Source organism: Manacus vitellinus, unplaced genomic scaffold (genome assembly GCF_001715985.3).
Source record: "Manacus vitellinus isolate BGI_N305 unplaced genomic scaffold, ASM171598v3 scaffold_15_pilon, whole genome shotgun sequence".
In the NCBI taxonomy this organism is placed as follows: Eukaryota; Metazoa; Chordata; class Aves; order Passeriformes; family Pipridae; genus Manacus; species Manacus vitellinus.
This window is the reverse complement of record NW_021939122.1, coordinates 8,508,254-8,533,327: the sequence shown is the minus strand read 5'-3', so window position 1 is coordinate 8,533,327 and position 25,074 is coordinate 8,508,254. Positions and strand designations below refer to the sequence as shown.

The 25,074-nt window shown below is 37.4% G+C and overlaps 2 protein-coding genes across 4 annotated transcripts in view; one reads left to right on the top strand and one right to left on the bottom strand.

Moving 5' to 3' along the window:
* MYOF (myoferlin) overlaps positions 1-7,420 on the bottom strand; it is a 65,257-nt gene extending 57,837 nt beyond the window's left edge. For all 3 annotated transcript variants that reach the window (XM_018069173.3, XM_018069174.3, XM_018069175.3), the window contains exons 1-3: positions 7,248-7,420; positions 1,719-1,774; positions 783-874 (exon numbers count right to left, since the gene is read on the bottom strand). In XM_018069173.3, coding sequence (XP_017924662.1) covers positions 783-874; positions 1,719-1,774; positions 7,248-7,335 — 236 coding nt within the window. In that variant the 5' untranslated portion in view covers positions 7,336-7,420. The remainder of the gene's footprint in view (positions 1-782; positions 875-1,718; positions 1,775-7,247) is intronic.
* Positions 7,421-8,771: 1,351 nt separating this feature from the next.
* CEP55 (centrosomal protein 55) lies at positions 8,772-19,840 on the top strand. Its single transcript, XM_008929840.3, has 8 exons — positions 8,772-9,183; positions 10,967-11,254; positions 13,418-13,462; positions 14,227-14,368; positions 16,365-16,678; positions 18,188-18,259; positions 18,972-19,097; positions 19,539-19,840. Exons 1-8 carry the CDS (start codon positions 8,998-9,000, stop codon positions 19,743-19,745), a joined length of 1,380 nt encoding a protein of 459 aa, XP_008928088.3. The 5' UTR covers positions 8,772-8,997; the 3' UTR covers positions 19,746-19,840.
* Positions 19,841-25,074: the final 5,234 nt, after the last annotated feature.

Below are 25,074 nucleotides of genomic sequence, written 5' to 3'. Positions count from 1 at the left end.
AGGACTACATATTCCATACATGGAAGTCACTTTCCCAAGAATTCCAGTGGTTTACTTTTTAAATTATAGACAGAAAAAGTATGTGGAGAACAACTTCCAAAGCATAAAACTCAAGCAAACCAAACAGGCATTTGCACACACTGGGGGTTAAGCATTACAATTATGAGTCTAGACGGTATTTACAAATACAGTTTGAAAAACAAAAAACCCAAGCAGAAAAAAAATAACACATGCCTGCTTAACTTTGAACCCACATACAGAGTAAAACATTTTAGGTGCTTAAGATAATCACCTTCTTTTTTTCTGATACATTATAAAATCCATTACAAAATTCTGATTACTAACAAACTTTCCTATTTCAAGTTCTGGGATTTCCCTAAAGTCAGAGGCGTGCAATATATTCCTGCTTTACTGACTTGCAGGAATCTCAAGAATGAGAGACCTGAGGGCATTGGCTTAATTTTATGACTGAGCTGTTAAGAATATTGTAAAAACCTGAATCTACATATTGGGAGGAGGCAGAGTAGTAAAAAAAAGCTAACAATGGAATTGGACTGCTATCAATAAACACGACTGTATGCCTAATTCATACCAAATCTGTCCTGATAAAACAAGAGAGATGGCTTGATGTACTCCCTTTCAAAACAGCAACAGCCAACACTACATGGCATTGACAGAGAAGAGTGCACAGCAAACAGCAGCTATCAGTTCCCCCTGTACTTCTGTATTGAAACTTTTGTTTAATAGTGAGAAGGGGGAGGGGTGGGGAAGAAAGAACATACTTGTTTTGTCCAATTGTTTCAAAATCCTTCACGATAATTGTTAGGGAAGATGAATTATCCAGAGCAATTCCTTTCAAGTCAAATTCAAGAATCTGAACAAAAAAATGGACCAAACCCAAATTATAATTACAAGTTATGTAGAAATTAATTAACAGAAGAGTAACACATACAACAAAATTATTCAGAAACAAATTTTGCATTTAGTGAGAGACCAAACCAGTTTACATTTGCAAAAGCAAAGTGAAAAACGCTCATAGCCCATATTTGATTTGTTAATTACTAGTAACAATAACAGAGTTGTTTAGCAGTGAGCCATAATCTCTTTTTGAGTTCCACTTCCTCACACTAACATACATATTCTCCTCTCACTCATAATATCTGATACGATTCCTCTCCAGTATTGGCTGAGGTCAGTTTCTGCAGAATTTAGACAAATAGTTGTAGGTTGACTTTCTTTGTAGTTCTAATTACAAAATGTAAGAATAATATTTAACTTTTATTTATGGTTGTGAAAAAACACTACTAAGAAAACATTTTCCCCAAGAAAAATATTACTGAAGATGCAAAATAGGACTAGTCCTACAGATAAACCACGAGGAACTGCAATGTAAAATTTATTCTAATTCTGTAGGGTTTTCCTAGTATGTAATAAACAATCCATTTATGTTCCCATACATGTGGCTAAATAATGGCTATCATTTGATGAAAAGAAAGTGGGAACAAAACCAGGCCATAAACTCATCAGTTATCCATCTAATTTTACATCAAAACATAACTTAATGAATTGCAATACATGGTGCAAGATGAATCCATTCACCTGCATGTACTTACACTAGTTCCTCTTCCTAAAAACATACACAACTGTTAAAACTGACTTACAGACTTTAAAAGCATTTTGTCTTGAAAACGACCAAGGATTTATTTAAAAAAAATTACCTCATTCCAAACAGGATTAAGTTCACTGTCAATTTTCTTTGTTTTCTTTTTTTCATCTGCAAATACAAACAAAGGGTGATTATTTGTTTTTGCTAAAGCACTACACAAATATAATTTTTCCTTTCACTTCTCAAAAGAAAATTTGAGCTTTAAACCAAATGTTCCAGATCTTTTTACCTCTTCCAGTAGTTGCACAATTTACAATCAAAAAGTCCCCTGGGCAATTTTAGCAGTTGAGGCTTTTCATTCTCTTTTGTTAAGCATAGCTAGATGTATTCCCAAAAAGCAAAATAAATATTTAGGTTTCTCAGCCTTTTATGACCCTTGACTGCACCTTGAATAATGAAAAAAAAAAGAAAGACTAAAAGACTTGGAGACATCAAACCAAACAGTAACCTCTAAGTGATAGTATTAAAGTACTACTTGGGAAAGTAGTAATGAAAATGTGTTACATATTTACCACATCCGAATTACAAAATACTTGTGTTTAGTTCTGAAAGAAAATCACACGAAAAAAAATCTTTAGAAAATATGCTTACAGTGTCAGTATTTTCTGCTTTAAATGAGCAAACATTAGCAGAAATACACATTCACAATCCCTCCTGAAAAATCGGTTTCCAGAGGTTATGTGGACCACTTCACCAACATTGACTGTGGCCTAAAAATTATAAATTTTCCATACTTCATGGTAAAATTTGCATTTGGGCAACCTACAAATCATGGTAATGTGTGTATGGTGTAAATTATATATACTGTGGCATTATTTTTACTTTTCAGTTGCACTATATGTACACAGCTCTGATGGAGAACAAATCTTTTGACTCTGAGAAGCACCAAAGAACACTGGCAACACCACAGCTCTTTAAACAGAACTTGCACCTATTTGTGATAACAAATGAGCATATTTAAGTACAGTCAGTAAAACAACAGCTGATCTAAAAAATGCTTAGCCACCACAAGAAGGGTAAGTTTCAGACACATTCCTTGTGTTTGACTACAGTAAAGATAACGGGATTTTTATTATTCACAAGTTACAACTATACTTAGCCAGGAAAACATTGCAAAGGCCTGGGAAAGAAACTTGCCAAATGGGTAAGTTCATATACCCACTACTTAGGCAGGAGACTGTGGTGGCTCTTTTCACTGGATGAGAGTGGGATGTACTGAAAAAGTCAGCCCATGCTGCAAATTGTGAGAACTGACTCACATTTATGTAACAAGAATTGTCTACAATTTATACAGGATATTGACTCACACCGCAGGACAAAGGAAAAAGCTTTCATAACATACCATGCTGTGGACTCACATTTTGCAGAACAAAGTAGTAATTAACCAGCTAGTGAGAGAAATTCAACCTCATGTTATCTAATAGGAGACAATGCATTTTCAAAACTGAGTGTCCCAGATCTAGGGTTTGGCACTTCCCTTAAAAACTGATAGTCTGGGAAAAGATGTTTTCAGTGGTGGTGAAAAAATGAACACTTGCAGCTGTTTGTAAAGGAGACAGTGAATCACAGACCTGACTCTGACAGAACTAATGGATAAAAGTCCTACGATCCCTGCCTGAGCTCAAGTGTAGCTCTCTAAGGTAAGGAAAGCCCTGGTTTGAACAACAGTCAAGAAAATTCTTGACAAGGAGCAAAATTTTACAATCTGGACTACCCATTTTCATACAAATAAATTATTAATGTTTCCACTAACAATATGCTTATTCTAGATTATAATGAGAAAAAAACTTTTTGTGCCATGCATCTGTGTGAACTTCAGATAAAAAAACACTGGGAAACATCTTACGTTGGGTTTCAGTTGTAATTTTAGTCAGTCTGAGTGTGGCATTCATATTCCTCACGGATGTATTTTGTATATATTCTCTTTACTGACTTTCCTTTTATTACACTTCTATCAGTATTTTAGTACACTGTGTGGGGGGGTGTGGGGGTGTTTGGTTTTTAAGCTGTGGGCAAAGCTCTTTCTTTTTTCCAACCAAGAATCCCATTGCCAGGCAGGGTAAGAAGGACTGTGCAGTTATTCCAGGTGCTCACAAGTTTCAGGCCCTCAGGTTTCTTCCTTTACTGGTAATGATTCCAGCTATATAACAAAGACTAGGAATGACCTAAGGAAAAACTGTAAGATATGGCCAGTCATTATTTTTAGTTTGGCCCTACCAACAAGAAATTATAATGGCTACAGGTAGGAGACTCTATATATTTGTTTCATCAACTACAATAGCTATGGTACTGTAGAAGAAATCACTATTAGCTTTATCTTCATCAAGGTGTTAGACTACCACATGTTGGTCAATATTATCAATTGGAAATGACTGTAATAAGAACTTAGGGGCCAATGAGTTGACTCAGCGTTCAAAAAAAATTCATTCAAGATGAGCTGTTTAAATAATAACTGTTCCATCATTAGAAAGATAATTACAGTACTGCAAAACAACCAATGCTTCCATCTTAAATTCTTTCTTTTATTATAAATAGCATTTTAATAAATTTCAGCAGGTGGGGAATAGCAGAAGCAAACATTTTCTTTTATAACAGTCCTAAATCTTAGATTCATTGAGAATCATATTTCAGTTAACTAAGTTTTCCATAACAGTTTTGTGAAAGGAGAATTAAGATTGCACAGTGGCAACAAGTGCCAGATCAAATGGGTAGATCTCCAAAAATCTCTAAACCCCAATGTAGCTAATTTAATTCTCTGCAAAACAGAAATATAAATGCAGTGAATAATTGCACTCTAATACTCTTTTCTTTCACACACTGAAGTATAAACTAACATAGCTATGCACTGTTGCAGGCCTGCTGGAAAGCTCTTAGATTCAGCACAGATGGAAAAAGAAATTTTACTCAAGTTAGTTCAATCAAGCTAAATGCCATTTCACCTCAGTTTTTAATGCATAAATTGCAACAAGGCAGTCAAAACGAATGATCAAAGCACTAAATGCCCTAATATTGACTGCACAGATAACCAATTGAGTAGATTTTTACACCCTCAGACAAGAATCTAACAAACCAAAACCACTACACTGATTTAATCATTGCCACTCAGTGCCATTTTAGCAAATGGCAGCAGTCTTTTGTACTAATTGGACTAACAATTTGTCTCACGCTGAGTGATGATGAACTCAGAATTCTGTAAGAACAGCACCCAGTTCCAGATAGCGATATTAGTTTACTCTCAGGGTGTAGTTCTCTTTGAACAGTGAGCTGTTCTTAAAGTAAATAAAAGTTCCATTCCATTGGACTGAACATAAATGTGTGAAAAAAAGAGTCAAATGTTCGCACAAAACCCCTTTAATGTAAGACATCAGAACAGAAACAGCTGCCTATTTCCTCTTAATATGGGGCTAATATAAATCACTGTATTAACTGATTGTAATTTGATGAAGTCTATCCTATTCACAGATGAAGGCGTATTAACTTATGTGTCTTAACATATAAAACCTTTGCAGTCACTTTCATACTAACAGCTGTAGGACCGTACGCTTTTGCTTTACACCATAGCCACAAAGGTCTTATCCCAAGAGACACTCTGTGATTTCATGGAAGCCTTAAATTTACTGAACCTGCCATCAGCAAAGGCTCTGTAAATTAAAGTTTGAACACAATATTGTTTAATGAAATCTCAGCTTCCACAGCAATTTTCTGTCAAATGAGTGCTACTCACTAAGACTTCACCAAGAACACTCCAGAGTCAAACAAGAACATGAAAATGTACTGCAGGGCTATGGCCAAAGTCCTGCAAATGCTCAAGGTTTTCCCAGTCTAGAAAATGCACTCCCAAATGTGTTTTTATGTCCCCCAGCATCTACATGGGGTAGGGACTAAAGTTAAAGACTGATGCCGTTTGACATAAATCTTCCCAAATAAAATAAGACTAGTTTCCCATTTCTACACATTAACAGAGTGAGAGGGGAATCATCAGTGTATATAAAAAGACATCTATAAACATTAACAGCCGGAAGTTCAACATATTTCTGATATGATCCCTACGCCCTTGCATTTGGCAAACAGGCACTCCACTCACAAATTAAATCGGAGCTGCTTAACAGCTTGGCAAAAGCCTCATATTTTCTGCCCTTGAATCACTCTGGACAGAAAGCAAAAAATCAGACTGCTGGTATGTAGTAAACCCATATAAGTAGAAGTGGCATAAGAAATTAAATATCCTACTAAACATGTCACAATTTTGAAGTTGTATTTGTGACACTGGTTAAGCATGTTTGTGAACATTAAAAATCCCAGTTATAGCACATAAAGCATAAATATAAACTCATTCCTTCAAAGTTTGTTGTCCAAGTTCTGTGTTTGGATAACTGAAAGACTGAAAAACAAATCCAGCAATGCAGGAAAAAAAATATCTGTAACTTATATTTACTAGTAAAAGTGAACTGCATTAGAGCACATATTAGGAACAAAAGATTACAAGGAGGGATTAAACAGACATTTAAAGAAGTGGAGGCGTAAACCAACTCTGGAGTATAAAACTGCAGGAACAGAGGTAACACAAAGGCAAAACTGTAACAGGAAAGCAAAGAAAAAGACAAGGAACTGAAAAGAGAATATGGATACTTAAGAAGTAGCAGAATTATAGTATCATCACTTTTTGCAGGGCAAGTAAAATCATATTTTAAGAGCTAGGAAGTTCCAAAAGCTACTGAGACAGTCTCTGCCACTTGTTCTAACACACAAGGGGATAAAAAACCCCAAACTTAGGAAACCAGGTCACCAGGAATTAAGATGCCTGCTTGTAACAGTTTGGGTTAATGTATTACATGATCCAAAATTGCTTGGAGGTTTTGGCACCCTAAAGATAAATCAGTATCTGAAATGGAGCTCCTCTAGACTAAGTGAGGAAATGATGGCAACAGTTAAAGTAAAATAGCTTTACATATAAGTGCTAATTTTATCACACTGTCTTCTTATCCCATATATAACTGACGAGCAATGAAAGTGTAAAATGTGGTTTCCTTCCTAAATCTTTAAATTAAATAATCTCAACAGGCAAAATTTTGAAGTGCACATCAGTTTGTAAAAAAAAAAACAAACCACCCAAAAAATAAAAACAAACACCTTCAGTAACTACTGTTTTCAACATGCTACTAATAACAATAACCCAGTCACAATAAAAATTTGTGTAACAGTGAGCAGTGTCTGTGCAAAGTGATCAAGACAAGAAGGATTTTTTAGATGGAAAACAAGGTAATCTTCAATAGCAGAATTAAAAGTGGATTTATCTATGCAACTAGATTTGTGTTTCTAAAGCAAAGGGGTAAGCCCTTGCAAAAGGTTGTAAAATGTGAATCCTGAAACAGAAGCACAGCTGGACAGACAGACCAATGCACTCCATCCAGTTCAAATTTCATCCAGGTAACTCCTGTCTCTCTAATTAAAAAGTCTTCCCTAAAACTACATCAGACATAGCTTCAAGAAAACATGTATTCACAGATTTTCAAATGCTTACAAAGGGCACTGTCTTACACAAAACCTCCTCCCTGACTACATTTATGACAGTTTTCCTTACCTTTAAAAATAACAGAAACGATAGGATCTGGTTTCCCAAACTTGGTTTTAGGGATATTGGTAGCAGATTCCACAATTACCCGAAGCATTCTTTCCCGTCTTGCCTAAATGTCGACTGTTACAAAATAAATTCAAGGAAGTCTTCAGTTTCACACTCCTTAACTTCTGGACCGAAATGCTAGCAGGAAGAGGAGGCAGGGAATTGCTGGTTTACAATAAAGAAGGTCTATGGGTGGATCTATGACGGACTAGCTACTCCATCTAGGAAAAAAAAAAGTCCTGTAAATTGACACCAAGTTCTGTCTTGCTGCACAAAAAACAGCTCTCGCTAATGAAATCCTGTAACAGAAAGGACACAGTGCAAAAACGAGTGCAAATTTATTTTGGAGGGTTTTTTGGTTGCTTTTATTCTGAAGCTGTGTGATAAATCTCTAGTAAGTAACTAAGGCAAGAGTAAGCATTAAGCAACATCAACATTAAACACGACTCTAGTACTCAAGATATATGAAATCTTCATCTTGGTATACCAAGGTATGAAATTTCACGATGGGTTATGTTTTTTCCCTTCTTAATTTGCAGAACTTCATTGTTTGCAAATGGTCTTGGCTTGCCTCCGTGACAGCCTACAGCCACAAACTAGCGACGGTCCCCAAAACCAGTGTAAGTTCTCCCCCTCCCGTTGCGTTCTGGAACAACGATGTGTTGCACAGTAAGTGCTGCAGCTTCGTCACGGAACAGGCTAGATTTAGTAGACAGATTGAGAAATTATTAAAATATATATGCATAACTAAAAATGGAAAATAATTAAGAAAATGCGTACCAAAAAAAAAACCAAAAACCAAACAAAAAACCCACAACCCCCCCCCCAACAAACCACAATAACAAAAAAAACCCACAACAGCAAAAAACCCCACAAAAACAAAAAAACCCAACCAACTAACTAACCAAAAAGGTGGTATTTGTTTGCCTCTGTACTGTTTGGAGGCATATGTTTTGTCCTAACACAAACATATGCAGTAACAAGGTAAAACTTCCATGACTGGCACAAGAGCTCCCAGCTCCCCGAGCTCAGCGTTACAGCAAGTTTTTCTCAGCTGTGGAACAGATGTTAAAGCCCGAGAAGTGCACGCTGCCACTGCAACTCGTGTGCCAAGCAGAGATGAGGGGGGAAAACAGCAGGATGAGTCACATGTAAGCACACTTCAGCCTAGTTCTTACACGATCATAGAGAACCATCCCACCTTACTTTGGAATTTCTAAAATTATTAGATTTTGGGTAGATTTGGAGAGCTTCAGGAGGAGAAAAAAAAGTAATGTGAAGCACACGTGTTGAGGGAGGGACGAGGACAGAGACAGGTACGGGACCGCACCGAGCGGGCCGTTCCACACTCGGCCATCGCGGCCCCAGCCAGGCCAGCGCCGCTGCGGAGGGTGGGGACAGGCACCGCCGGCAAGCGACACGAGAGGGCAGCACCGCCCGTCCCTCCACACCGCCCGCCGTGACGAGCTCCAAACCCCCGGAACTGACGGGCCGGAGCCGCGGGATTCAAACTCCCGGAAGCGGCGCCGGGCCGGGGCCAGACGGGCTGTGGTTTGGGGTGCTCGGGCCCCGTCCCGTCCCACGGAGCGAGAGCCGGCAGCAGGATCCGGGAAGCCCTGCGCCTGACTCCAGCTGTCGGGAGCCATGTCCTGCCCGCTAAAAGGGATCGCTGTTCCGTGACGCCGCGTTTGGGTTTTACGGGCGCCGAAAGATGAACCCCAAGACCGCCAAAGATCGTATTATGGGCAAGTGGGGCTTAAAGTCGAGCAGCTCCAGAGCTGAGAGTGGGCTGGAGAAGGGTAAACAGGAGAGCGCTGGGCTGAGGAATCATCCCACGGAGGAAGCCGCCCCCGGGAGCGGCGGGATGGCGGAGGCGGAGAGGAGCGGGCTCCTCCAGGTGAGCGGGCTGTGCCCAGCCGGCCGTGCCGTGTCGGGGCCTCCGGGCCTGCCCGGCCCGGGAGCCAGAGCCCCACCTTTCCTCTCGAAACTTCGCTTACTTTGATGTCGCTGCTGGTTTAGTACTGTTAGACAACTTAGACAAACTTTTAGTTTGACGTTTTCATTCTCGTGTACTTTTCAGAGATGACTGAACTAATAAAATCACACTCATCTGACAAGGCTGCTAAATACAAAGACTTGAGGCCAGAGGTGCCAACTAGTCCGTTAGGACCTGTCCTCTCGTGTCCAACAGGTCTCGGAGAATTATTTTAAGCACTTCCTGCAAAGAATATTATGTTTGCAAACATTTGTCTAAGAACATGCCAAAAAGTGCTGAGTGTTTGCTTGAAGTGAATTGTCAAGCTCCCACTCAGCTATAGGTAAATAAAACTGTAATCAGGTCCCTACATTATTCTTCCATTGCAACCAAAGAGCAGAAACTAAGACTGCAAATTCCATCCAAGGTAAACCTGTGGTTGCAGAGAGAGAAGTTCAAGACTTAATATGTGACCAAGTCACATACTGTCAGGCTTCCCAGAAGGACTGCAAAACTTTAAGTAGACTCTTTCAAAGGATACAGCTAATGGAGACTAGGCACACTAATATTTCTAGGCCATTTCTTTTGGCAAAAAGGCTTTGCTTGTGTCTGTGCCACAACGTCAGTTGAGAAATCCTAAGCCAAGGATCAGCTATGCCTGGGCAGCTCGTGTACAGTTGTGGCTAAATTCCTTAGTGTATTCGCTGTGTCTGTTAGCATTTGCTGCTTGCTCAGTGTTGGTTACTTAATACTGGGTTCCTAGTTTTCAAGTGAAAAATCACCCCCATGTTTAGATGTAACAGGTATTCTGTGGTGTCAATATTTTAATTTTAGTGAGCATTCTATGGTGTTCAACCACTCCCTAAATGAGGCTCTCTAAAATTCAATTTGTTTCAGTTTCTTTGTCATCTTCTAATGACTTCTCAACATGTAGGATTTCAGCATCGGCCTTTCTCACCAAAAATTAAATGTTCTCACATCAGAAGTTCATGGAAAGCCCCAAGGTATCTTAAATGCAGTACTAATTCTGTGTAATAATTACCTGTGCTGGAGGCCTACTCAAAAGAGAGTGCCTGTTGAAAATACCTACGAAAGCACATTTTGAAGGGCCACATAATTTGGAAAATGGGATCCTTCTCCTGAATGCTTTATTATAACTCTTTCGTAACCTCACTTACTGTCATGTAGTTTGCAAGAAAGCTCTACTGCTTCCCAAAAGCTACTAAATATGCTGAGAAATAAGCTAAGAAATGTATCATCAATGTCTTTACTGGAAGTTTTTTGGAGTTCTTGTACTGCTTGTGTTTGAAGGTTCATATACTGTAGTGATCTGTATTCATATACAAAACTGAGTACCTACCAAGCCTATGAAATTTGGTTCTTTGCGTTCTTTCCCTGTTTCATCTACTTCAGACTCATTTTGCTATCACTTGAAATATTCCAGGTGATTGTGCTAGTATTGTCTGGTTTGAGTAAAAATAATATTCTCAGCTAATTAAAGGCTAAGAGAGACTCTTTGAAAGTGAATATCATAGAATCATAGAATGGGTTGGGTTGGAAGGGACCTTAAAGATCATCTAGTTCCCTGACACCTTCCACTAGACTTGGTTGCTCAGATCACTCAAACTATTGTAAACTTGCTAATGCATTTGTTGCATAGACTAAGTTACTCACTTGTGTCACTTTTTTATTCTGTTTCATTTAGAAAATACATTCCCTTGAAAAAGAAAAAGAAAAACACAACCATCTTGTTGGAGAGAAAGACAGGGAAATCCAAAACCTGAAAGACAAGCTTAAGTCCAAAACCAGTAATAGTGAAGTCTCCTTACTACGAAATCAACTAGAGGAAAAAACAAAGGAAGCAGAAAGGAGAGAACAGTTACTTTGTTCTCTATCAGAAGAAATTAATCGGTTAAAATGTAATTTATCTGCTGTCATGGCAAAATGTTCTGATCTCGAGAACAAAGCCAGTAGCACTTCTCAGGCATCCCAGGTAAGCACTAAAGAAATGCTGTAATTGCAAATTGGAATTTGTGCCCACTAAGCACCAATACTTGTTATAAACTAGGATGGGGTTTTAATTTTCTTGTAAGCTGCATTGCATTCTGAAATATTCTTGTATGTAGAGAGATGATATCCAGATTGAATGCTAAATGAAGAACAGTCAGGGAGCACAACTTCAGGCAACACAGCTGGGGAGGGAATTCTCTCACGCTGTACTGCAAGGTCCCTTATGCAAGCTCACATGGCTAGTGTGACTAGTGATACTACATGTAATGATCCCTGTTGATTAAGCAGATACTATGCCCTTCTTGGATTTGTGTACTCAATGATTAGACAGGCTGAGAAGGCAGCAGCAGTAGAGATGTGGGGTACTAATAAAGACACACTTTAAGATCCTCACCTCATTCAGCTTCAGTCATGAGAATATCTTTTTCCTCTCTGTTCTTATAAATCCTCATTTGTGTCTCAGTTGTTAAAACTAATTGTCTGTACTTTCTATGGCATCACTCACAGTAAATACTTCACTGAGACACGAGGTAGGACAGGAATAATGAGTTTCTCCTCTCATTCTAAGTGGTCAGTAGGTATGGTGCCAATCCTTGGCAGCGTTTGCAAGTGCATTTAATATACTAGTTGTTTTTTACAACCCTCCCTGTTCTAATGTTCCATGGAAAATGCAGTAGTATCTCAATGCGGGGCACAGGGAAGTTGGCGCCTAAAAGTAAGTGCCTGTAAGTCTTTCTTTTCCAGCTTTGACCTATAGATGGTGCTGGTTCCCTGTGCTCTACAAGGAACTTAGAAATTCTGCTTTAGGCAAATACATAGCAAAATATCTTAATCTATCACTTTTGAATATGTATCACTTCTAAATGAAGTATATTAGTAAATACCACTTTAAATGCAATATATTTATTTTCAATTTTAAGAGACTTTGAACTGTGTTAGATAGTTTAAAATGTATGTAAAGTCAACAGATTTTCAGGATATATTTGACAATAAACTACAAAAATACCTATTACTCTAAAACCATAATTTTCTTTTAAAATCTTAACTGATCTATCAACAGAGGACAACAAATATGACTGATGTTTTGACTGGATGTCATGGAAAACTTGAAAACAAGTCTAGCAATGCCGCTTGAAACTGCTAGGTGGCATGTGAGCTCTGAAGTAGAAACAACAGTTGTATGACACAGTTTTCACTGAGCAGGATTCTAACGTTCATATAAACAATTGTAGTGTCTTTAAATCCTATTTTTGTTAGGAAGTGCTGAAGTTTAATGACTGCATTCAAAGCTCCTCTGTATTTTTCAGTTATAAAATTTGTTGTAAATCATGTTGCAAAACCCATAGGTAAACATTGGAAAAATGTAGTTTGGATTTGGGTAGCAATCTATTTTTTTCTTATTGAAGTTACCTCCGACTTACATCTACCCAATTTCCTAAATTCATTCTATCATGCAGAGAATAAACATGTCAGATTATGGAAGAAATAGAACTGTTTACCTGCTCTTTAGATTTAAATGGGTCTCAAGAACTCTCCGACTCATACTTCAAGCACTGTACTGTGGATCAGGTCTCAAAAACTCAGACAGTTTGTCCTTATTGTTCCGGATAGGCTTGCACGACTTCCCAGATGTTAACTATCTTCCTGTTATCCCAGTGAAGCTGTCGAGTCTCTGTCTGGAGCTTTCCCCCAATAACTCCTGTGGGTCTGGCTTATTGTCAAACGTATAAGGATACAAAAATAGAACAACCACCTTTTTTTCTGTACTTAAATAATATCTTAAATATCTTGATTTTTCAAAAGCTCTTTGGAGAACACCCTTCAGGTCTTCCAAGAGAGCAGTTCAACAGAAAACACATGATGGTCTTCTTAGGAAATGTTCTAGTGTAACTATGAGTTGCAGAGTTATGGAATAAATAAAATGTAAATCTTTTTCCCATCTCTTGCAGAACAGTCTATTTTAAATATATGAAATGGTTTTCTACATAACTTAGATCCTTTAAGAAAGAAAACAACAACCAACTCTAAAGATTTTTAAACACAAAAGGCACATGTATTTATGTGAAATTAATAGTTATATAGAATTAGCTTTGCTCTTTCAGCCATCTATTTTAAACAACACTAACAGGTTGTCCTTTGTCTGCAGGAAGCTGTAACAAACAGCACTGAAGTTGAAAGACAATTGAAAGATGTAAGTTTCCTGTACAGTGTTGCAAGTGCATATAATCTGTATTGTGATGTGTAAGAATGTAAATTATCATCGTATACACTTTTGGTAGCATGGAACTTCAGAGGGTATATTTCCCTCCAAAATATAGTATCTAAAATTATTTTGTGATAAGACAATAATTTAAATTGAAAAAAACAAAACCTTGAAAAATAAAAAAATTGAGATAAGATTTCCACCATCTTTGAAAAACCTTGCTTAGAACATCAGAACAAAGGGGTTACTGACAAATCAGGAGCCTCGAGGAACCTGGTCTGGCACTGCCTGGAATAGCATGAAGCTGAATCAGAAACCTCCCAAGGTCCCTTCCAAGCTGAATAATTCTATGATCCAATCAGCTAAAAACTCCATGTTCTTGTTCTTAGAAACTCTAAGTTCCATTTTCAAGGTCTGTTATTTTATGTTTTATTTTATATTCACGATTGAAAAGTTAATTTTCCATAATCTAGGCATGACTCGAGAAAGCCTTTGTTCTTTAACTCATTTTCCCATTCCAAGAAGTAATCTAATGAGTATTTAATATTGCTGCAGTTTTAACTTATGTTCAGCATCCTGCCTTATCTCTCCAAACGAAGATGGATTTATTTATTGTACGGCGATTCCTACAATTTGCAGCAGACATAGCTTATCTTTAAACTGTGCAATATATAACTTCTTGCATTTTTAAGGAATAAAAATCTGATAAATTACAAGACACTTTTTTTTTTCTTCTGTTCATTTTCCTGAAGGCTCTTGAGAAAAACCAACAGTGGCTACTGTATGACCAGCAACGGGAAGCATATGTCAGGGGATTGCTTGGGAGGATCTTTGAACTTGAACAGAAGTCAGAAGTAGTTAACCAACAAGAATCTAAAGGATTCAGTTCAGAAGGTATCAACTTTATTTTTTCCCCACAAGTGACTCAAACCATAATTATCTGTAGAATAAATTTTCTGAAAACAAGTGATAGCACAATTAATCAAAATCAAGGCTTTGTTTTCAACGCTTTGGCTGCTTATTGGTAAAACTTGGTTAAGTAATATTTCTTTGCTTCCTGTTATCTGTGTTACTTACCAACAGTACTTCATGTTCTTATCCACTTCAAAGATGGGTTTTAACAGCTCTGACACACTATTAGCAACCTCTCTGTTTGCTGAAAGTGTTGAGATAAATAGGTGTCTCCCATCCTTCAAAGTACACTTTCAACCGACATAATGGAAGCATTAAGGATTTATTAGCTAGGTGTGGATCAGATTTTTTTAAATTTACTTTTTTCAAAATAAATATTATAAAAATGACTCAAGATTGCCACGTTCTTTATTCACCTGAACAGTTGTTACAGGGCATGAAAACCTGTGATAGGTTTTGGAACCTGTCCAAAATAGTGTTTCGCAATATGGATCTGGACACCGCCAGCTCACACTTCCTTGCTGTGCAGGTCCTCAGTAAGGCACACCCTCTCAGTATTAATAAAACTAAAATCACATTGAGCAGAAGAACCAGAAGGTGTTGACTTGCTTTAGTTATTATCAAACTATTATTTCATATATGCTGCAAGTGACCTGCAAGGTAAATTCATTAAATGTGGGGTAAGAGCATACCCACGGACTTGCCACAGTAACTCACATGCAGTGGCTTGGTTTCTGTATTGTTTGAATCTTTATGGAAAACAATAAAATATCATCAAAATCTTGTTTTGGTGCTGTTCAGAAATCTGTGAACAGTATTTTTAGATGAAGACAGACTGAAGTAGTAGCTTACCAGGAAATGTAACTCGAGAGTTACTTACTGCAGTCAAAGCTTTGTCATCAGAGCAGCCAGGAGACCACGAGTTAGGATGTAAGGAAGTTCCCTTCTTCAAGCAGCTAGACAGTAGCAGAAATCCAGATTTCTAAGGATCTAGCTATACAAGTTGAAAGTAGATATGACAACATTTTCCAAGGAAAATCTTGTCTGTCTCTGAGGATGTCACCACCCTATAAAGGAGTATTGCTAACGAGAACATAAGGCTTAGTTTGTAGCTGAGGGAAGGGAGAACAGTCAAGTTAGAAACTCTCCCTGGTAAATTACACTTTGAAGAAATAGGGTAAGTCTTCAATCATAACAGTATCAAAGACAAGAAACAGTGCCAAAATCAGCAAATCCCATGAAATTCTGCATTCCTTGTTCTGCTTCTATTTTGTTTTACTACTGACCGTATTACTGCAGGCCTCTTAGTTTTTTCCTACTTACTAAACTTTTCTTGTGTCAACAAGCAGAAATTTTTCAAACTCTGGTTTAAGTAACAGTCACTAGCCAAGAAGCAGTCGAGGGTTTTTTTTAGCAAAAGAACTATCCTAGTTCTTTCTATTTGCCATTTAGAAGTAAATTAAGGCATACAATTTGAAGAAGATGGTCTACAAAAGACAGTGGATGGTCTGAGTTTGGTCAACAATGATGGAGTCTATCAGATCCCCAGGGTATCTCTGGGGAGGGAGTAATGCTAGAGAGGCTAAAAGTGGAAGTAAGAATCTGGTGTCTTTGGGTCAGATTCCCATGTGTCAGTATAATGCATGAGGGCATGTAAGAACTGTGTGGGTCATGGAGCTTGTGTACTTGGGGCAAAGGTTGTAATATTGCTGTAAGGGTAAGTGATGGAAGTAGCTGTAGCACAAAATATTATGCACATGCCAAGTTGCAATTTTCCAGTAACTGTATAGGTAAGGAGACTATGCATTATAAATATTGAAAGCTGTTCTAACTAAAGTTTGGTGCTAATCTGACCTATGTAATAGCCTACTATGTCAGTTTCTATTAACCAGCCTTAAAATGCTTAAGGATTTAGTGCCCTGCTTTTTAAGTGGGGTTTTTTCCACATTATTAACTCAATTATTTCTGACTCATTAAGGTCATCTGCAAAAGGAAAAGCAAGAATACTATGACCACCTGCTACTAACTGCTAAGAGGGATCTTGAGACTGAAAGATGCACTGTAACCCAGCTGAGATCTGAACTTAATGAATTCAAAAAGAAATATGAAGAAACACAAGGAGAAATAATGAGTTTAAACGCCTCATTGCAGTCACAACGGGTTGCTGAAATGAAGGCTCAAGAAAATGAAAATAAAATGAAAGAGAAAGTGCAGAGACTAAAACAGGAAAATGAAATTTTCAAAGAAAAGCTCAGAGAAGGAAAAAAAAAAGCTGAAGATCTTTCTTGTCAGGTAAGTGGATGCATTTGGAGGTTTGAGATAATAGCAAAGAACCAAGAGAGATGAAAAGTCATACTTAATCAGAATGGCCCATCACTCACTCTGATAACTGTTCTCTGCATAGATCTAGACTCATGTCGTTGTGATTAAAACTGAGTTGTCTAAACAAGGAACTTCTTTGTTCACTTATTTCCCTGGTCTTGTGGGACATGAGGGAGAAGTGAGAAAATATTGAATTGATTCTAATATAGTTCATCCTCAAGATTAATAGTAAAGGAGGATAGGAAAGGTGAAAATTCATTTTATTGTGTGCTCCTAACTATGGAATATCATTGATATTTGCTGTCATCTGGCAGCTACAATGCACATGTGGGTTTGTAGTTTCATACCTACTGAATAAGCAGCTGTGTCCCCAGATAGTGCCCTCAGCCAACTATTGCAGCCATGTAGCTGCATTATTTTTCCTTTGCTTTTCTATTCAGATGAGTTCCTGCATTTGATTCTGTATATGATGGATAAGATCTCTGCAAGTACCCCTGAGTACTAGAAAGCAAGGGACTGATAGCAAGGGAAGGGATGGACCTTAAGTTGGGGAAAGATATGAATGTGCTGTATGTTTGTCTTTAAAAATACTCAATGCTTACCTTCGTTTGTATGAAATACTCATGAGGAGTGTGCCACGTCTGCTACACAGAGAATTACAGTGGTGTCTTAGAATATTCCTATCAGCGTGGTAGCACTAAAAAAAAAAAAAAAATCTATTCTTTCTTCTTCTAGACATGAAATCATGGCCACATAACTGCTGAAGAGAAACTGGAAAGTCATCCTTGAAGGACAGACCTCAGGGCATCTAAATATGATAGACTTGCTACTAGAATTCTGGGGTCAATAATAAAGCAATGTAGAATTGAAATTCGAAATAAGAGAATAAAATTTACTAGACACTGAAGTATACTAAAACCAGAACAGGAGTTCAGCCCTCTAAACACAGGCTGGTTCTCGCTGATTAAAAGATGTTTATTTTTTGAAGCAGAACAGCAGCATTGTCATAAAAGTTGATACATACTGAAAGCGGAGGATATTTTAATGTCTGCAATTACTTAATTATTATAGTTTAGTCCTTTCTGAGCCTTAAACTTGTTCTTTTCTCTTATAAAAAAAGCTGCATTGTTTGATACTATTAACATTGTGTCATGTTAGTACAAATGTAGGTTTTGTGTGTAATTTTTCTCAGCATCCTGGCAATTACCTAGGAAACATCAGTTTTGTGTTTCTTTTTTTAACAATAACATCATCCTGCATTTCCCCTTTTCAGTGCAATAATGATTTTTCTGTGGGGTTTTCCTCAGGGAAGTAGAGATACTTAAATCAAGTTTGGCTGTTGCATAACAGGTATATATTTTCTGTTGGCGTGGGAATGTAAAAGTTTACTTCCATCCCACTTTAGCTTCATCATTTTTTCAAGCTTATTAACTACTGTATATGAAAGTTGTTTGTTACAAGTGTTCCTCTGCCTTGTAGGTGCAACTTCTTCATAAATCGTTGCTCAAACAGAAAGAGGAGCACACAAGGATAGCTTTGTTGGAACAACAGGTACCCAATTATATGCTAAAATGCTGATATTTAATCTCTATTATGCATAAAGTCTTTCTAGACTAACGTCAAATTTAAGAATGATTAGTATATTAAATAAAGCAATACTAGGCATGAATATTCAACTGTGAATAATCTCTTGATGCTTCTAAAAATTTTGACACATCTGTCAAGAGGAAAATCTGTATCCTTTTACTGATGAGTGTGATCAAACCTGATATTATTTTCTCCACAGTCACTAGTTCAACAGTTACATCCTCAGATGAGGTACAGGAAATGTCCTTAAACCAATCAACTCGTTGAAGTTTTGCAATATATTTTTGATAAAGCTATAGAAATAATTGCATTGCTATCTTTTCCATTTTCTTTATTTTTTTTTTACAAGTACATTTTTACAGTTATGTTTATTTGCTAAGCTTGGGTGTACAGTGTTATCCATAGTTTCTGTCCAAACTGAAATACCCTCCAACCAAAAAATCTTTCAACTTCACCTCTGCTAAGGGTGATTTTGATAAAATGGACATGTATGAATTTAATTGTAGTGAAAGTAACAAGTGATTTTTAATTATTTTTTTTAAATTTTCCTTCTAATCCCATTGTAGGATGTGATTGCAGAGCAAAACTGACTTTAAACATATAAATGGGAAATATTCCTCCCTATTCTTAATAATTCTGACTTTAATTCTTTATTTTTTACTTGGGGGGCTGCCAGATCCAGACATGCACCACAGACTTAGAGAATGGAAAGCTTGATCGCCAGAACTTGGAGCATCAGTTAAACAAAGTCCTCAAGGAACTGCACAAGGCCAGGGAGCAAATATCCCGTCTGGAACCTCTGGTATGTACTGAATAACTTGCAGGTGAATTCAGTCAGGGATTTTGCATAAACATACATCTCACTTTGGGATCTTATTTCAAGCGTAGTAAGTGTCCTTACATCCTTCAGGTATGTGGTCCCAAGGAGCAGAACCCTGTGACAGCCAGCTAGCCAGGCATTGCTTTTCCTACAGTGCTGCTGCAGGAGATGTAGAATAGTCAGATTGCTGAGCAGGGAACACGACTGTGTTTTGTATCACAATGTATTCCCTAGTTTTGTCTGTCTCACAGTGACAGAGCTGCATTATGCTTCTGCTCAAACTTGCTGCTGGTGAACAAGACACAATTCTTAGTGCTGTAACACACACAAGGTTTGTGTGCCATCAGGCCTTAATGTTTTTTCCTACGGTATTTGATCAGCACATGTCTCACCAGTCTTACGCTAAAGCTCCTCCTTTTCCAGAAACTCCGAGAATCTGGACGTGTGGAACTACAAGAAGATCTGCAAGCTCTGTTTGACGAGAAGCTGACCACGTATGACAGAAGTCCTTCCCCAAAACATTCAAGCCTCCTTGATGAAAGTTTTCTCGAGTGTCCCAGATGTAAAATGATGTATCCAACAAGCCAGCACAGAGAATTGTTAGCACATATTGACTTCTGTACAGCTTGAGCTCCAAATGGACTTACTATATTTGCTTTACACATACTGCCAATATGCTCAGCAAGAGATCTTTTAAAGCTTTATTCTTAAGGTTGCATAAAGGACTGCTACTGCTAGTTTTATAATTCAGTTCTACAGAAACATTAAGAGTATAATAATTTGGCCTCAAATATTTTACCTGATGTTTTTGCAAAAAAGCAGCTATTGCACTTCTGGTTGCAAATGGAAATATTTTTAGAATTAGGAATATCTTAAATAGTAAACTACTGACTCTTTTTTTTTTGCACTATTAAATATAAGAACAGTAAAAGCACAGCTATTGTGTCAGACTTTATTTTAACATTTGGCATATCCAGTTCTTGGTTGGTGAATCCTGATGATTGTGCTTGTACCTTAACTAACAAGAATAGCTGCAAAAGATTTTTGGCCCTCATAGGTCCACTATATATATATATATATTTATATGTACATGGTGTGTGTATGTATGTGTAGTGTGTATAGTATATATAGACATGAACCATATACATGTGAAATGTCATCTTGATACACAAAAACTCAGGAGGGCCATGTTAGATCTTTGCTGCTTAAGATTCATGTTGAAAACATCAATCATAAGTAGCTTATTTTCCTGAACCACAATCAGGGGTGACCGAAATTCTGACCAAGGTTTAAGCTCTTCTCAAAAAAACCAGCTTCCTAGCAAATACAAACTTCATTGGTGCTGAAAAGCTTATATTTCAGACAATGTCAGAGGCCATTTTTGAAGTTTGGATATAGAATTATGCTGAATTGAACTTGTTTGTACTTCTATATTTTAGAGGTTAAAGTTGAGAAATGTCAGTTATTCAATCTTATATTTGACAAATGTCCCAAAGTGCAGTTTTTATAAATTGCTCTAGTGGATTTGAAGTGTCACTGTATTTTGGTATTGCTACAGGAAACAAGTTAATGATAAATTCTGGCAACAAATTAGAAACTCGCAAAAGAATTCCCTTATGGATTTGGAATTGCGGCGTTATTTTTCTCTAGCACCTGCTGTAAACCTGAATCTGTTTCCAGTGTTTTGTTCCTTGCATCTGTAGTGAAGTCCAAAAAGAAGTTCCTTCTGTGGAAATTATTAAAATGAGGAAATTTTACAAAAATACACTAGTTGAGAATAAATTTGCTTCTTTTACAAGCTTGTGGTTTTCTGAGGACAGTCAAAACCCCAAGGTCTCTCCTCTGGCATACTGGTCCTGACTGCTAGCTAATATCAGCTTTTTCCATCATGCTTTGCTGCAAAGCTGCATGTATTTACCTCATAATGCTCACCTTAATCTTTGATGGTTAAACCTTTTTCTAAAATATGAATGTGTTTTCCAAGTTATTTTCAATAACTTAGAGTATCAAGTGATACTATTGTTGATTAAATCCAGTGTTCATAAGACAGAAAGAAAATGTTAAAATCTATTATCTTTATATCTGAAATATCTTTGCCAAATTTACTATATTAACCACTCTCTTTGCCGAATTTATTTTATTAGCCACTCTATCCACTTTTCAATTTCACTGACCATGTCTCAGGCTAATCTTTGTATTTGACAATTTGCTCAAGTGTTAGCAACAGGCTTTCTTACCAAAGATATAATGAACTAATGAGTAAAACAGAAATTATGCTTCAGAATCTCAAGGTTTTGCTGTGAGAAATTGTCTTAATTTCATGTCTTTTTAAAGATCTTTTAAAAATTCAGGGTAAAAGCCATGCTTTTCATTGAACCCCAATAATTTTAATCTCTAATTAAACTACTTTTGAAAGTTTAAGTTAGTTGTATTTTCACAACACCTTAATCAGCTAGTGTTCTATTCCCAGTTGCACACTCAGCATAGTTTCTGCAAAAGGAAATCCTGATCTTTTATGTATTATAGATGAAATAAATTTGCCTACTACGGGTCAGCACTCTTCAGCAGTTCTGAGGCTTTCTTAAATTAGCATGAAACACTTTCTCATTAGAAGCTGGTACTGTAGTGGAAGACTCATATAGTTGATAATGTGATAACCTTTAAAAAGTTTTGTTCATTCCAGACCCTTTTCTGAACTTTAACAACAGATTTAGTCCTACCTGCTAAATATTACACCTAAGCACAAAAAAACCCCTCCTTGCTGATAAAGATATGGATCATAGTGTGGTATATGTTAAAAAATATAAAAATTACATTCTAGTGAATAAAAATACCTATTTTGAAAGAAGAACCACAAATACTATTGTCATCACTTACATGTAATTAAAACCAACTAAAAAACTCCCACTCTGTAAAGTATGCAGCTCATATCATTGGTTTTTTTCCATTCTTCAGAAGCTAAGGCCTCTAAGACAAAAAATTATTTTATTTAGTCTTAAAGTATTCAAAAAGGAAAAAGGTTTGCTGCTCCTCTCTCTAGTTATATTCAGGAAAGAAGTTTGTGCCTAGTGAGCTCATCTTAATGGTAAAGCTGTAAATTTAGTTCTTTGTAAGACAGGAAGCAACAGCAATGTTTTAATTATTTCAAGCACTTTGGGTTTACAATTTCAGTAGCCTTCTTCTGTGTTATGCACATTTCAAGGAATAGAATTTCAACCTAGTAGAAAGCTGATGGTCTAGGGAAGCTTGGGCGTTAATATAAAGATTTACCAACACTAGGAAAGAAAAAAAGTCTTCCTATGGTCAGTGAGAAGAGTAATGTTCAAAATTGCAACAGGAGAAAGTCTGACACAGGGAAAATCTTTCTGGTGGTTGGAGTAGATGAGCAGTGAAACACATTGCTTAAGGAGGCTGTGAAATCTCCCCCACTGGAGATTTATGGGGACAGTTACATAACTACCTAAACCATCCCCGACACGTGAGTCTGCCTTGGGTCAGGGATATCAGCCATTGATTTCTCACAGTGCCTTGAAGTGCTATTTTAAATTACACACAAAGACCTGCAATAAATAAGATTTAAATAAAAACACAATTGTTGTTCTGCATGGACCCTCAATGTTATTTCACTCCATGCAGAATTAGTAGCTACCACACCAGAATCATGAAAGCAGTTTAATCTTGTGTTTCTCAGGTGGAAAATTACTGGTATTCCTATGTCTGCATAAACTTCTAGTTTGAGCAGAAAAAGCCATTTTATTGCACTGAACCATCGCAACCCTGCTGGAAAACAAGATAAATAACACAAACACTTGATGTCACTTAATTACCCAGTATTGGGAAGTGCCTCATCCCCACGTTGTTTTAATGAACAGCACCATGGTGTCTGGTTCTATGGCATTTGGGGAGTTTGGAATCCCCTCCACAAGGTGCTCCAGAAAGCTGGTGTGCTGAGTGAGAGTTAACCAAGCCAGCCAGTGAGAAACATGACTGCTCAAGAAAGGCTTGGTGTGTAGAAAGGAGATGCTCTGGAGGAGTAGCAGATGTGAATTCTCTTATAACATTGGCTGTCTATGTCAAATGAGCCTCTTGCAAAAAAAAAGCAGACTTCAAACAGGACATGTATCCAAGAAGTGAGACCTCCCCTTACACCCAGTCTCCCTTCAGACTTGAACAGAAATCCACACCGGAAGTCAGGGACATTTTGCTGTCTCTCTCTGATCAATTAAGATTTTAAGTATTTCATATTGAATTAATAGTTTCAAAAAGAGCAAGATAAGATGCTTCAGAATATCCTGTAAGAATGAAGCCTGACACCTTATCATAGTGATATCCAGCTGGCTTCTTGACAGTGCCACCAGGTTTAATTACCCTCATCAACTCAAAACTGGTGAATGTGCACACTGCAACAGTGAAAGTGCTAGTTTTGTCAATGTAACAACTGTGATATGGTCAATATTATTTCATTCAACAAGACAGGAAACTCTACAGCCTAATTAAGGCATCCATGCTTTCAAGCCTCAGTTTTTAAGAAGCTCTAAGTCATCTCTTATCAGTCATTTCAAATAGCCATTGATAATATTAAACACGGACATCGTGGAAAATAATATGATTAACATTACATTTGAGAAATCAGAAGGGTTTACAGCAGAATTTAAAGTATTGTTTGAACTTTCCCTCATTGCTGTTGCAAGAGTGATTTTTCTACTTCTCCAGCCCTAGGTTAATGCTAGTTAAGCACGTGCCTTGCCTTCCAATATGGACAGATTTTCTTTGCAGCAGACAGGCACTCTGTTGACCTTATTTCAGAAAAATGTGGCTTTTAAAAGTAAAGTTTCTATTCCAATTCTGATCTGAAGAACCTCTGTTTCTCCCAACAAGTTACTCTTTAAGATGAGACATAAGGGAAAGAAAAGCAAGCCAATTCTCCTTAAATCTCACAAGTAAGAGCATTCTCTAATCACTGGGTTCTTGAATATGAGGGAAAATAAAGATATCTGTGATCTCTGCACAGTGTACAACCCAGCAGACCAATGTGTTCAGGAAATGTCTGAGTACATCTCATGAGCATGAGAGGCTGGTGACAAGTTTGGTTTGTAAATCTTTCAGATGTACGCAACAATATTTGCTTTGATGTCTCTGCATCAAAGGTCATTAGCAGGAATTTAAGTAACTTTATGCACACCTGAAAGTTAAGCAAAGGTTCAGTGGCCCTTAAACATCAGACTATAATTCTCCATATAAATCTTACTCAGGATCTCAGTTCCTGGTGAGAGCATTCTACCATATCCTGCAATGTCCAAACAAATCATTCTGATACCCTGTATTCACTGATAAAGGCCCTAAATCCATGGGATAGATGTGTGAGTGAACTAAAGTTTTTAAAACTGTTAAAAAACAACCTCATTTAGTTAGAACAGTTTAGCTGGAGCTGAGTCACCCTGGTGAAGCTTGGTTAGCATGCAGCAAAACAGAGTTCTCTTTTACATGGATTATGTACTTACATTTGCACTTGGTTCAGAGAGAAATCCCTTCATTACTGAAAGTCACAAGGAAATTCAATATTGATGTTGGCAAAACTTCTGGTGGTCTTGACAACAAAAAGCTGACACGGCTTTTATTAGAAAGCACATCTACTGAGAGTAGTATCAGCAGCTCTGCACTTGACCGAGGCATTGGTGAATAATGCTGCTGCTACAGCTTGAAACTACAGCACCACTGGCACATATCCCAGGAAGCATGCCAGCTTCTGATGGATACTGACCACAGCAAAATGAGACTTCTCAGAAGAAACAGTTACTTGCTCATGCCCCAGAAGAAACAGGGATTAGTTTTTGACACGATGACACATATAAAGCACCTAGCTTTTTCAGTGGACACTGGAGTGTGAGAGCTTGCTTCTATATTTGCAGTCCAAGTTTAAAATTGTCCCTTGCACATTGGTGTAAATGCTTCAGCTCAC

Bases quoted from the DNA above. Each gene is read 5' to 3' on its own strand.
- CEP55 (XM_008929840.3), top strand. From the start codon at position 8,998: ATGAACCCCAAGACCGCCAAAGATCGTATTATGGGCAAGTGGGGCTTA. The intron at 13,463-14,226 runs GTAAGTTTCCTG...ATTTTCCTGAAG, and splicing joins TTGAAAGACAATTGAAAGAT to GCTCTTGAGAAAAACCAACA. The intron at 14,369-16,364 runs GTATCAACTTTA...TGACTCATTAAG, and splicing joins TAAAGGATTCAGTTCAGAAG to GTCATCTGCAAAAGGAAAAG.